The 14,737-nt window shown below is 40.7% G+C and overlaps 1 protein-coding gene across 3 annotated transcripts; it reads right to left on the bottom strand.

Annotated features, from left to right (window-relative positions):
- Nucleotides 1-1,722: 1,722 nt before the first annotated feature.
- LOC141834951 (uncharacterized) lies at nucleotides 1,723-8,566 on the bottom strand. 3 transcript variants are annotated; one of them, XM_074722353.1, is made up of 4 exons: nucleotides 8,345-8,566; nucleotides 6,749-7,048; nucleotides 3,511-6,650; nucleotides 1,723-3,402 (listed from the first exon to the last, which is right to left on the bottom strand). In XM_074722353.1, coding segments are annotated over exons 2-4 (4,407 nt in total). In that variant the 5' UTR covers nucleotides 6,751-7,048; nucleotides 8,345-8,566; the 3' UTR covers nucleotides 1,723-2,137. The 3 variants fall into 3 exon arrangements, with proteins under 3 accessions (XP_074578454.1, XP_074578452.1, XP_074578453.1); XM_074722351.1 differs by having other exon boundaries at nucleotides 1,723-6,650; XM_074722352.1 differs by having other exon boundaries at nucleotides 1,723-6,650; nucleotides 6,749-7,043.
- Nucleotides 8,567-14,737: the final 6,171 nt, after the last annotated feature.

Below are 14,737 nucleotides of genomic sequence, written 5' to 3'. Positions count from 1 at the left end.
AACAACGACGCGTCGATATTGCGTGAAGGGGGTTAGGGCGAACTCAATAGCTATTTGGCGATAAATTTCATTTAGCCCCTCACATTTCTTTTAATCTAAAGTGTCTCGAGCTGAAAATGTATAATGAGTATATATTCTTTTCTTTCCATTTCTAAATTTTAATTTATATAAAAATAATTAAATTATAAATTTTCATCAGTTAAATAAAGGGCAAAAAAAAAGAGTAAGGAGTGGATTGTCCAATAACATAAGTACTACCCGGATTTACTCTGGAGACTGATGGAAAACTTTTGTGGGACCGAAATGATTACCCACGCGATTAGTTAATTTGAAGAATTGAAAACTTAGGTTATCAAAAAAATTATATAATTATAGCCAAATTGATTCTTAAGTAGTAGATTTGCACCATTAAACAAGGATCGAATCATAGGGTTGACAATGGTAGAATACCCTTCTAATAATTCATGTTTGATTCGAGTTTCCTAGAATCAAAACCCATTGAAAGGTAGAAATCAAATGCATTCAATCTTCTCCGAATGTGATATGGGAATATTTTCTTTCTAGATGTGTTTTGGATAATTACATTAATAGTTTTTTCTCCCAAGCATGCACTTCTTCCATTATTTGTTTCCATGGAATTGTCTATTTAGAGAATGTCCATATCGTTGGCTTACTATTGTTCAAAAAAAAAAAAAATTATAAATTCCAATCAGTCTCATGGACTCAATCCCTGAGGATGGCCGTCCGGTCCCACGGAAGTTTCCCACCAACCACCAGGATAAATCGAAAAGCGCATACGCATACGGTGGCCAATCCAGATGTCCAGCATCCTTTGATTGTGTTTCCCATTTGGAAGAAAATTCCTACAAATACGTCGTAGCTAGGAATCAAACCGCGGATCCCTAAGTTACAACTCGAATGTCCTACCGTTGCACCATTGCCCCGAGGACAGGCTTACTATGTGTTCAATATTTTCAAGAACATTGTTTCGAACTGGTTTAATCCATTAACATTGTTTTCAAGTAAGGGTGTGGAAAAAACAGACGTTTAACATACAAAATGCAGCATTTTTTTTATTAATTTAGATATTAAAAATTCAATTTAATTATTTTAAAATTTTAATTTTTCTGCTAAATAAATTGATAAATTTTTAAATAAATGAAGTTATAAATTCGTAATTAATTAATAAATCTTTATAATTAAAAATTTTAATTAATTTAATTTTTGATTGAATAAATTGATATTTTATCATTCGTTTATTCAATTTTTATTTAACATTAAATCAATTCAATTAATTCAAAGAAATTTAGTTCATCTGATATAGCACCTCAGCGTTCCCAACGATTCAAATTCCACTGACATCATTGCACGGGAATCATCAAAACTTTTAATTGTAAAAAAAATTATCAAAATGAATCTTATTTTGACAAATATATATTTCAAATAAAAAAGAGGGAAAATCATCACACACTTGAACACATGACTTCCAAGAAAAGGAGTTCATCTGAAACTATCATTGCATGAATTGCATCATGAATAAAAGCACAACATAATAAGAAATTTGAACATGGATAATCTGATAGCATTATGATTCATATAAACCCATGCATTCAAACCCAGGCAAGGAATTGCATTAGGTTGGAAGAGAAACATGCGATCGATCGATTTGCAACGTTAGTTGATGAAGCTGTTGCAAACTCAGCTGACAAAACTCAGAAAACGGAATGTATGATAAAAGGAAAAAAGAAGCATGGAGTAGATACAAGCATAAAAATTTATGTGGCATGCTGGGAATTCACAAACAGATTATGAGTTGCAGCAAGCATCGAGCACAGGTGCGTCCCATAATAAGAACACTGAAGAAAGTAATTAAAAGCACCTGATTGCGGCGGTGCCGGTGGAACGGTTGGTAAAGAAGAAACATCCCGGATGATGAGGAAGCAACTCCCTCCACTGTGGCAGTCAAAATTTGTTTCGTGAAAGCCGAAACAAAAGCTTTTGGATCTGAATTAACCAGGAACATGGAGCTAAATCAGAGATAGAGTTTTGAGCATCGCAAACATGGCACATAATAAAACAACCAACGATAACTCGGGTGTTCAGCTGCTGCGTATAACTTGCTCGTTCAGTTTCTAATTTACCACCAGGAAGGTTGCTTGTGGGCAGATCTGTCAGCTTCCCGCCCTCCTTCAGGTTCTTTCCGCTTCAACCCCCAAGCAGGAACAGTATGCATTCTTAACTGTTCGTCTGAGAAACCCTGGGATGTTGCAACTAAAAGATGTCTTGGCACTAAGGTCAATCTCTCTTCTTTGCCTTCCACATCTATATTCCCTGGACCTGCATTTAAATCAAGGTTTGGTGTGATCCATCTCGGAGGATTGAAAGATCCACCGCTGTTACTACCCTCGGCGAGTACTGCTACATTAGGCCTTTGATAATTGGATAAAACAATACCAGCAGATCCAAGTGGTGAAGGCATAGCTGGGAAACCTGAACCGGCACTGGATGAATAATCAGCAAAGGTTGCTAAACCACTCGAAAAGGAAGCAGATGGAATTGGGAAATTACTGAAGTCAGCATAAGGAAATGCTGGGGGAGAAAATCCCATTGGAAGAGCTGATGAAATCACCGGACCCCTGTAAAGGCCCTCCCCAAACAGACCTCTAGGAGTATTTGGCTCAAAGGTTCTCTGGGCTCCTGAAGCTGCGACGAGTGGGTATGGCTGCTCTCTGTTGGACAGGAAAGACGGTACGGCGACAGCAGGATAAGGACTACCAGCGGGGAACCATGATGATGCACTTAATTCATTCATGTTCATTCTGATGTTACTAACAGGAAAAAGAAAAGGCAAACCACTTGCACTTTTCAAGTTCTGGCTCCTGGTTAGAGATTCAGCAGTAACTTCATCAACTCCTGGTCCATTGTTCAAATCAAAGTTCCTTAACATATTAGCTTTCGCGTGCTGCAATTCTGTCGATGCAGGTCCATTAGCCAAAAGTGGAACATCCTGAATACTGGTGGTGCTTGCTAAGGCGTGGCTATTTTCTGTATACTCGTCAACTCTATTTAAATCAAGCTCAAGTCTTTCAAAATTATGTGGAGTTGCATCAAGATTGTTCGCTGTCCGCAGTTGAGTGCCTCTGGACTGGAAAGAGTTGCAGGCAACGTCTTCAAGAATTCTCTCATCAGGTTCATTCAGATCAATATCAAGTAGTGTATGGCTTGGCTTCCCAGCAGACAGAGATGGTGATGACTCTGAATTATTGAGTGTCATCTCCATAGCTTTTAGCGAGTCTGCTTTCCGGAAAGCACTAGTAGCAGCTGAGCCTTTCCATCCGGTGTCACCCTTGTTCTTGAGTAAGTTTTCAGGTGGTATAAATGGTCCTTTTGCAGGTGCAGCAACTGTTATTTGAGTAGGTGAGCAATTTGACATGGGATTTGTAAAAGGAGACAGTATGGGCAAATGAATTGTAGAGGAAGTAACTGTTGCAACTGAAATAGCAGTCTCACCTTGGTATCCATCATCAGCAATGATGCCTTCATTCAGATCAAAGTCAAGTTTACTAGCAGAGTCTGATGCAGACGTAACATCACATGAGGTTTTTGTAGGTGATGAGACATAATCTTTAGCATCTTCTATAACCCTAGATAACAGAGAATCTGCGGGTTTTGATAGATGCTCAGTTTCTTGGGACATACAACTCAATGGGTCTACCTGTTTGGCTAATCCCATTGAATTCTCATGAGATTCTTCCGTCTTATTATCATTAATGACTCCAACAGTGAAGTTGGAGATGGTTGGTTCTCTTACTGATTCATCAATGTTAGGCAGAATGGGTTTGTTATTCTCATCGTTACCATTCAACTCCATGTCACTGCATTCCATGTTATCAGCCATACAAGTTCTAGACTTATCGTGATTTTCAGGAAACAGAACATCAGGAGTGTCAGATGAAATAACCACTTTACTCCCTTTCAAAGGTTGCTTCAGGTCATATGAAGTACCAATCTCAACCATCTCTTTAGCTGCAGTATGTGATTGACATTCACCAACGACTAGCTTTTCTGATTCTTCACAACCTGAAGCAGCATTCACAAGTTGACATCCATCTTTGGGAGGAACTTCAGAGGAACATGTATTGTTATTAATGGTTTGACGAGTGTAATCATCAGGCTTGCTTTTGTCTGCTGATAAGCTTCTTTCTGTAAGCTTGAAATCTGTGTGATTCTCTAGCACTTCTCTATCTTCTATCAGTTTTTCCTCAAGCTGAGGGGTTTCACCAATATCCTGTTTCAACACATCAGATGGAATGTACTCAGAGAAAGTTCCATCTTTTTCACCCTCCAGTTTCTTCTCCGAATTACTGCACAAGTCTTCAGATTTATGAGGCCGTATGGAAGCATAAAATTGTTCATCCTGCCTGTTTGTCAATTTACTATCTTGTGTGAAAAGAGTAGTTTCATTATTTCCAGGAAGAACAGTTTCATTGTTACATGAAACATCTTTATTTAAGATGATATCAACACAGTTATCTTGCTTATTGAAGCTCATTTCAACAGCTTCATCAGAGTGAGCATGCCTCTGCATTGCATCACCATCACTGAACCTTAACTTGGGACCATGAGCGATGTCTTCATCACTTGATAATCTCAACTTGTCCTCTATTGATATGTCTCCCAAAGCTGGTGAGGCTTCAGGTGAGACAACATTATGATAATTTAAGTTAGACTTGGAGATTTCTCCAGCCGCTACACTGGCAAGTAAATTCATCCCAATATCATCTTCAGTAGCCTTAGGTGTACTTGCTTCAGAATATTTGATGCAACTTTCAACCAAGGCATTCATAGAACTAAAAGAACTTTTTGTCCTGGGTTCAGATGAGGCAATCATCTTCTCATTACCAGATGGTGAACTTGTAGCTCGTACGGACTCTATATCTTTCTCCTTGGCACCCCTGATTTGTTCATCACCACCAGGTGATCTAAGACATCCAGGATCAAATGGAAGTTCATTGACATCATTGTTCTTCTGCAACTCTTTATTGCTATCTGCGGAGATATTAGACTGATGAGGACCGCTCCTTAGTTTCACTTTACGATGACTGTGCTCATATTTGTCAGATAAGCTGGGTGATGATGCTCTGCCACTTGTACCTGTGGGATCCTCAGTTGAACCTCCATTTGTACTTCTTACGGGGCTTTGAACAGAGTTAGAAAGCTGGGCGTTGAGCCTGTGGTTATTATTCCCATGATCTGGAATGAGCATATCAATTGACTTTTCACATCTAACACTTGATTGTGATGATTTTTCCAGTGTTTTAGCCCTGTTGAGACAGCCAGACTTTACTAGATGAGTTTCCTTCTGCACCCCAGGAATGAATGTTCCTGCAACCACATTGCCAGATCTTCGATGATGTGTTGAACTACCAGCAGCCTTAGCAGCAGCAGCATTTAATGACCCAACATTTGAACTCCTTGAATCTTCCATCCGTGAGCTCCCTATTGTATTTCTATGATCGATAGAACAAGTCTGGCTATTGTTCTGGGATTGAATAGAACTATTACTCTTCTCTTTTACAGCTACTGGCGGCATGTCTGTACTCCCTGTGTTAGTGTTAGTAGCTACTTTGCAAGATGGGTCCTTCAGACCAACTGCAGAAGATATTACTGATGTTGATCCATCTTGCAAGGATCCTTTTAAGACTGAAGATGATTCGACAGTAGCATCCAAATGTCCAGGCTTATCAGACCAAGTTTTACATGAGGAAGACTGACTGCCAGAATTCTTCATAGCCACTTCTGGTGCTACATGGCGCTTATTTCCTGCATGAGAAACCTCAGAAGAACCTGGTTTAACTTGCCAAACAGTTTGGCTTGATGTGGCAAATTTTGCATCATTGATCTTGGTCATTTCTGCATCAACCCGTTTCTTCCAGGTGTCAACAAGACCCCTAGCTCTTTTCTGTATCTCAAGGTTTTTATGGCTTCGCAAATTATTCACTGATTTACCAATATTACAAATCTGAAGAGCACTAAGGTTCACTGGCAATTTCGCAAGCGCACGAAGAAGAGCCAAGAGTAGTTCCTCGACAATTTTATCACTTTCCTTGGGACTATTAACATCATTAGCCTTAGATCTGTGAACTTCCTGAAGCCATTCATCCAAGATCAGTAGACCCCTAAGTTGAACAAACCTAACAAGACAATCATGCCGCTGAGTCGCTGTAATGACATCAGCAACTAGTGCACGGACAGTGACATCCATTGTCTTCTCTGTTTTATCAAGATGCATGAGATTCACTAATTTCTCAACCCCCTCAGTGCTTCCAAGTCCACCTTTATCTGTAATTTTTACTATTTCCATCTTTACCATATTCCCAGCTTTAAAGTTAGAAGAATTACCATCTTGCTTAGAGGGACACTCTCTCTTGATGAAGTCTGTACCCTGATCAATCTTGTCCCTCCTCTTCGCCTTAGACTGAGATTGCAGAGATGATCCAGTATTATTTAGACTGTCACAAACAGATTTTAGCTGTTGACTGTTTGTTGGACCATCAATTGGCTTGGGTGAAACACCACCTGACTGTATAACTGCATGCATTTCTGAATGCGCTTTGTCCAAAAGCTGATCTACTTCCTCTGTTATGTTCCTAAGAGGAGGCAACAATTACCAGTTAATCTAGTTTTAAAAAGGGAAAAACAATTATTGCCAAATAGAACAGAAACAACAGAGATCGTGCAAACTCACATTGATATTTTCTTGATAAATTAACCGCCACAAACACATGTTAGTAATGTCATAAATCCGTCTGCGTACAAATGAAGATAACCCTCTGGCAACTTGAAACCCACAGTGAAAATGCAACCCAAAATGTATGAATCAGTGAAATCCACAGGACTCAAGTCTTTGATGAATGAGACAAAAATTGCTCACTTGGGGCAGCCATGAGCAAATTAACATATAACTTAATTGAAGGGAGCATTCCAATTAAAGGTTGTCAATTGCCATCTTGAAGAAGGCCACACCTATTTGAATTTTTCATCTATCCTGCACAGAAAGGATTTATTAAAACTATGATGAAACATAAGAATAGACAAAAAGAACCGAAAGATGAGACATGTGACGGAAGGTGACTATATATTAAAGAAGCACCATCACCATTCAAATATAGTGGCGAACCTACCAACCATGTCCACAATTCAAGTTCTAGTTAAAGAGCAGTAGAGCACAAATAATCTTCACTCTCAGTCGATATGGATAATTTCAATAACAAAGACAAGATCTAAGATGATCACACATACAAAAAAAAATCTTTTGCACCACGAACTTTGTATAAAATCATATTGGTCGAACAAAGTAAAATTTGCATACCCATACTGCAACATTTTTCAGAGTGACATAAAAGTTTTCATTACTTTTGTACCACGAAGTTTATATAAAATCATAGGTCAAACAAAGTAAAAAATATTCATCCACACTGCAATAATTTTTTTAGTGGCATACTAACTCATGTAACATTTAAACAGTGAGAAATTCTTGTAGATATACCAAAAACATCATTACTATTTCCTTAAAAAATTAATTGCCAACTACATAGGTATCTGCGACAAATTATCTTGGATATATGACATCTGTCTAGTACAAAGATAAACAACCAACTTTAACATGATACAAAACTCTCAGAATATTTCGATAACCTAAGCCTAGTAGACCTATAGACGACAAAAGCTTTTCGAGAAAATTGTAAATGTTGGATCTGAAGAAGTGTATGCAAATTTTAAATTAGTAGCTACTAAGACGAATCCGAACCCTCAGGGAATAACTAGAGACTTCAGATGCAGCAACTAGCAAAGCAACTATGATAATAAAAGTAACGCCTAATCTCCAAAGACAAATTAAGTTATATCCTAAGTTCATCTCCGACATTAGAAAAAGGGAACAAAAATCCATTTATTTGAATAAAAATTTAAATATATTTTGGCGGAGAAAAAACTCGATACTTTGCGCCAAAAAATACTCTCCTGCCTCAACGTTAAAGTTCTATACGATCGTTTAAGCACCAATAGAAAGCCAGCTGACGTAGAATGCCCAAATAGCAATGCCTGAATATCTGTATCGTACCATAAACGACATCAACGCATTTCAGGTTAAAAAAACACCGGCTGGATCGATGGTTGTATTGGCAACACATTGCTAAATGTTTCAAAAGCCCCAACATGGAAAAAAAAGCAATGACACAAATATTCTGAGAATCATAGCAAAAGGATGGAAATTTCATAAAGAGCAGAACGGATTGAGCAAAAATGAAGTGAAAAAGACATGCCATCAACTATATGTCTGTACCTGTAAGCACCAAAGGAGATGCGCGCCGAATCAAACGCTACAACGGCCCCCCTGCACACCAAGCTGCCATTCGGATCCCGTCTATGCACTTCCCGATCAGCCGGAGAAACTCTGATTCAGCTCGATGGCCATCCGAAATCAGCGCCGAAGGGGAGATCAAGAACAGCGATCCGCGAAGAGGCAAAGTATGGAATTCTAGGGATTGCGAGACAGAGGCGATGGGCGAACTATTTGGTTCCGCGATCCGACGAAAAAGGACGAAATGGTGATTTGGTTAAATGGGAGGATCGGGCGTAGAAGGAAAGGAAGAAATATCATTTTGCCCCTCAAAGTTTCTGAAAACTTGTCTCTGGGCTTTACTAATTATAAAACGGGTTATTATTTTCAATTTAATAATTTTTAAATATTTTATTTTAAATTACATTTAAATACTAAAATATTATATTTTTATTCTTCTAAACTATCATCCAAATAATTCACTATAAATAATTTATTGTGATTTTCACATTTTATGTAATTATGAGTTTACCATATTAAGTATAAGTGATATAAATTGTAATTTTCTAATTTACCTTCTTATAGATGATTATAAGATTGATTACGTGAAGTTACTGAGATGATGGATTTCAACTTTTGCTATAGTATAAGTGATACAAAATATGATGTTTAATTAGATGGTAAATGAATTAAATATTTATGAATAAATTTAAATGGGATGACTTAATATTTAATACATATACAATTAATTAAATTAATAATTTTAAATAATTTATTAAATTAAATAAATGAATTTAAATAGGTATATATATATTTAATTTTTATTAATATTTATAAATAAATTTTATAAATTATATTCATCAATAAAATATTTATTGATATAATAAATAAATAAACAATTTTAAATTGAAGTACTTATATATTTGTTTTTGATAATATTTATATTTTTATTTTTTTTTGAATTGATTAATCTAAAAGTAATTGATTCAGCATTATAAACTTTTTTTATTGACTATCAAAATAAATTTAAAAAATATTTATATTGAGATCATCAATAACCAACCTCCATAATGGATTCATTATTGAAGCATGTGATACTCTATCTATATATTAAAACTATGAATCATAATATAATTATTCCGTCAAATAATTAATATGATTCATCTAAATAATTCATACAAATTTTAATAATTTTTATCGTTAAATATAATGAAATACTTATGTTTATTTTAGGTGGAATCCATCATCTCAGCGATCTTATACAATCGATCTTATGACCATCTGTAAGGAGATAAATTAAGAAACTATAATTAGTCACAATGTAAAAAGATATTGTTCCTGTTGAGATCGCCTGGTAGACGCGTCACCCACCACGCAGCACCACGGTCGACATTGTGGAGAGGAAGAAGATGATAAGCTCCAAGACCTGCGAATACTAACACCGTGAGAAGGAAGGCCAGGGGTGTCCCTGGCTCGACCACTCTGACGGTCAAGTCAGATACATGGGAGGAGGAAGAAGAAAATAACGAAAAGAAGTGATTGCTTATGATATTGCATACCTGTGCATGTAATATGCGAGAGTTTATATAGACAGAGTATACCTGCTAGTAATTAAGGAAAATATCGGCGCAGTAGATTTTGTCAGAGGAAGAGCTGTCTCTTGTTATTAAAGAGAATATTATCTGAGATATCATGTCAGGAAGAATATCTTGCTGTGATCATCCGCGATCATTACAGCCGGAATGCCTCTTCATCGTCATAGCTACGTGTCATTAGACCATCTTGCCTCATAACTGCTTGGCGGCGGTGGTGTGACGGATTGGATTTGATGATGATTACCGAATAACATGGATCAGAGGATTTGATGACGACCAGGAGGAGCTGTCTCTTGTTATTAAGGAGAATATTATCTGAGATATTCTGTCAGGAAGAATATCCTGTTGTGATCATCCGCGATCATTACAGTCGGAATGCCTCTTCATCGTCATAGCTACGTGTCATTGGACCATCTTGCCTCCTAATTGCTTGGCGGCGGTGGTGTGACGGATTGGATTTGATGATGATCGCCGAATAACATGGATCAAAGGTTTTGATGATGACCGGCAAATCAGAGGGGTCAGGGTTCGAGTGATCGAGTATGGGTTATGAATGAGTCAGACGGGCTGTACTACGTATTTGGATAAGTCATCTTCTGTTGTCTGACGTGTCCCGATCTGAGCCTGGCTTTTATAGGCCAGATCATAATACCCATAACATGAGTCTCCCTTCAAGTCTAGTCGAAGGAGCGGACCAGTCGACTGACTAGACGAAGTGTGTGACAGATGGATTAGATGGATTACAGGGTCAGAGAGGGAGAGATAGTCATTAGGTGGCCAACCATTCTACAAATTACCAAGAGAATGGTCCACCCGACTCGAGGAGCACTTGATAGAATTGAGACGTCTTGTCGAGATGGGATGGCTGATGAGATGTTCGCATGCCTCCGTTAAGGGCAAAGATACACTGCCGATTGTGCTATCCATTATATAGAGGATGAGGGCACGTAGATGCGACGCCATCTGCAGTGTTGCTTCAGTGCCTTTGCTTGCTTCTCGACGACCTTTGTCTCCAATTACATCTTCTGCTCTTCTCCTTTGTCTTCCGTCCACCGTTCGTGAGTCATGGCTACTACTAGTTCGTCTTCCGTTCCATGGTATGAGTCTATACAATCCACTATTACTCGTGAGTTTAGAAGTGAGATGCGGACTACCTTCGGAATCCCGGTGAGCTTTAGGGTTAGGGTACCAAAATCGGACCAGAGGCCCCCTAGCCCCCCGGATGGTTTTGTAACCTTTTTCCATAGCCAACTAGTCGGCGGTCTTAGGTTTCCCATTCCCGAGTTTTTTTCAAGAGATCTCTACCTATTTTCATATTCCCTTACAACAGTTAACTCCAAATTCCTTCCGATTGCTGTGTGGAGTGACCTTAGTTTATCAGATTCCACTAAGTCCTATGTTCTTCCATTTCTTCTTTTACCCTAAGAGAATGGAGGAAGGTGTATTCTATTTTACAGCGAGACTTGGGTGTAGCTTCCTAGACAAATATCCGACTTCCCATAAACGTTGGAAGTCACGATTCTTTTTTGTGAGGGGGCCAAGTTCAATGAACTTCCAACCGAATGACAATCTGAGTTATCAAGTCCACCCCCTCTCCCCTCATACAAAACAGACCAGGCCTACATAGAAGTGGTCGAGCTGTTAAAGGATCTTCGATTTAACATCAACAAGTTAGTGAACGAGGAAGGGTTACTATATCGAGGAAGGCTTAGTCCTATAGAGGCTGATCTGCCTCTACCACTCGGTAAGTAGGTCAATTGTAATTCCTACTTGTGATAATTAGGTGAAGGTTATTGTCTACTGCAGAAGAAGTTTGGATGAACGCCTCGATCAATAAATATCTGAAGTGGGACCGAGCGACCCTCATGTCCTTAATGACTCCAGTCGCGTCAGAGGAAAATCCGGAAGTCAGAAACCAAGATGTCACTCGTCTAGAAGTCGGAAGACCAGCGCCTGACTACAAAGGAACCACGGGGTCGGACGCCTTACTAGATGTTGTTGAGGCAGGTCCACGAAGTCAAGAGGCAGTATTGAAGAATGTACCACCGTCGTTGACAGTGGTGGTACCAGTGGGAGTGATGAAGCCGCCGACATCTCTTCCCAAGAAGAAGAATAGTCAGTCACCAACTCAAGTAGAGAAGGCGAATAAGAAAGCTCGTGCTACTGAGATCTTAACTCCGAACTTCGAAGTGGCACCCGTGGCTACTGACCCAACTCTTACGACATCAGAGTCCACCGAACCACTTTCTGAGAGAGATGTCGCTCACGAGTCCTTCCAACGTGGAACCCGAGCCCCTATCACTCAGCAGGCAACCAAGTTGACTATCGTTTCTAGTGCGCCGCCCCCTACAATAATGCCAACCTCAGTAGTACCTCTGTCTCCGATGACGAGCAAGTCCGCTACTCCCTCGACTTCAAAACTCGATTTTGACGCCTGGGATCGAGATCCTGTGGATCCTCGTCCCGAGGGGTAGAGTATTATGAACAAAATTCAGGTCCTCCGCGGGCCTGAAGGCTACAAGAATGTGGACATTCTAACCCTGAGTAGCCATATGAACGGTAGCATGGTGAAGGTAATGTGATTTATTGTTGTTTGTGTCTAAGGTCTGACGGCTAATGTGATTCTTTTTCTATAGCTATGGTCCGAACACTTGGAGCTACACAATAGATTGCCTCGCTTGTACCAAGAGTTCCAGTCCATGGAAAGACGAATAAGAGAATATGAAGCTCGAGTGACACAATCGGTGCCAGAAGTAGAGGTATTAAGAGCCGACTTACTGAAGAGCCAGCGGGAAGTGGAGGAACACCGAGTTAGCCTGACTCATTATCAGGACGAACTCGGGGAAGCAAAGGAACAGAAGACGACCCTAGAGCATGTATTTCAAGAGGCTCAACAAGAAGTAACTCGTTTGGCTGCTCTGTCTGAACAACAAGAAGCCCATCTTAATCAGGCTCAAGACCAGCTATTTGATCGAGATACCCAGCTGCATCAAGTTATTGAGGATTCGAAGATTTTCCAGAAGCAGGCAGAGGATGCCATTGAGGGAAAGTGGGTATTAGAGTCAACCCTAGAAGAAGCCCGAACCAAGCTAAAGAAAAGTCAAGAAGAGTTGGCTAGCTACAAGGCTGAGGAAGAGCTCCGCTGGTCGGAACGACAAGATCAGTGGTTACATTCTTAGGAATATTTAGATAATTTTCACGCTAAGGCTGCGAGGATGCTGCAGCATGGCTTTGAGGGTGCGCTGAAACAAGTTCACCAGGCTGGACTATTTGCTCTGGGAACCTCACTTGCCTTCTTGGACATAGAGAAGATCTGGGCCGATCTGCCCGAGGTCGAGCGGAGAGGAAACATCTGCCTTATCATTTCCATGTAGTTCATCTCCTACCAATTTTCCTTGTACACCGCTTCATCTCCTCCCGCCTGCGCACTGCCGCCGAGCTCCCGATCTGCTTACCTCTTGGGCAGTTGCGAGGCCGAGCTCACTCCGAGCTCGGTCGGCCTCCACGAGGAGGCTACCAACCTTCTGATCTGCCCCGCCCGACCTTCGTGGCGCGTCTCGCTTGGAGGACGCGAGCGACACACCGCCTCTTCCCCGGACCTAGGTGGCACGCTGCTAGCTGTTCCCGCCCTGCGATCCCCGAGCTTGGCCGCCGCCGCCGCCGCCGCCGCGTGTGGCGGCTGCCGAGCTTTCGGACAGAGCTGACACATGTGGCGGCTGCCGATAGCGTGTGGAGATTGCCGAGCTGCGTGACACGACCGGCAAACTCGTCAGAGTTTGGCACAGCTGTTGCGTGTGGTTGCCGAACTCTTCTGACCTCGACAGAGCTGCCACGTATGCCGTTGCGTGTGGTTGCTGAAGTCTCCCGACCTCGACAGAGCTGCCGCGTGTGTTGGTTACTCCTGCGAACTCGCCATTGCCAGAGTTCGGCAGGGCGATTGCGTACGGCCGCTGAGCTCGACCGAGCGAGCTCGGCAAAGCTGCCGCGTGTGGCGGCTGCAGAGCTCCCTTGAGCTCGGCAGGTGCTTGTGTTACGGTGCGATGTGGCACCCGTTTTCCAGCCGTCCGTTCGATCTGTTCTTGATCGGACGATTATAAGTGGCTGATCTAATTTATAAATAAGGCTGTAAGCTTCTCTTCCTGATTCATAGTTGCACCACATCTAGCACAGCATGCTTCCCTATCCCACTGCATGTGAGTTCAAGTTTTCTCCTTTCAGTCCCTTGTCATCCCTATGACCCGTTGGTATGATTCTATCGTGTCCATTTTGTCCCGTAGTACCCCAGAGGAGCTGAGGATATTTTTCAGAATCCCTGATGATCATATCATATTGGTGCCCCAACCCCATCAGCGACCTCATGATCCACCATCCGGCTTTGTCACTGTTTTCCTTGACCAATTAATCGGGGGTTTACGGTTTCCGATTCTTTAATTTTTTCAAGATATAGCCGAGTATTTTCATATAACTCTTTCACAACTTACTCCCAATTCCTTTAGACTACTATGTGGTGTGGTCCTAGTATTTAGAGTTTATTGAATTCCTCTTAATCCTACTCTCTTTCATTGTTTCTTTCATCTCAAGCAGATGGAAGAGAGCGTCTTTTATTTTACCGCTAAATCTGGTTGTAATTTTTTAGATCATTATCCGACTTCTCACAGGGGATGAAAGTCGCGATTTTTTTATATTCGACCACAGACACCTTTACATTTTCCGAGTAAGTGGCAGTCTAGACTACCACATCAACCTTGCTTAGCATCCTATAAGGGGCGAGTTGTTATCGAGGTTACTCAACTGCTCAAAG

Source organism: Curcuma longa, chromosome 9 (assembly GCF_044706935.1).
Source record: "Curcuma longa cultivar G26 ecotype Majalengka, Jawa Barat chromosome 9, ITB_CL_G26_1.1, whole genome shotgun sequence".
Classification (NCBI taxonomy): Eukaryota; Viridiplantae; Streptophyta; class Magnoliopsida; order Zingiberales; family Zingiberaceae; genus Curcuma; species Curcuma longa.
Note: the sequence above shows the minus strand (reverse complement) of the source record. Positions and strands in the feature narration are given on the sequence as shown.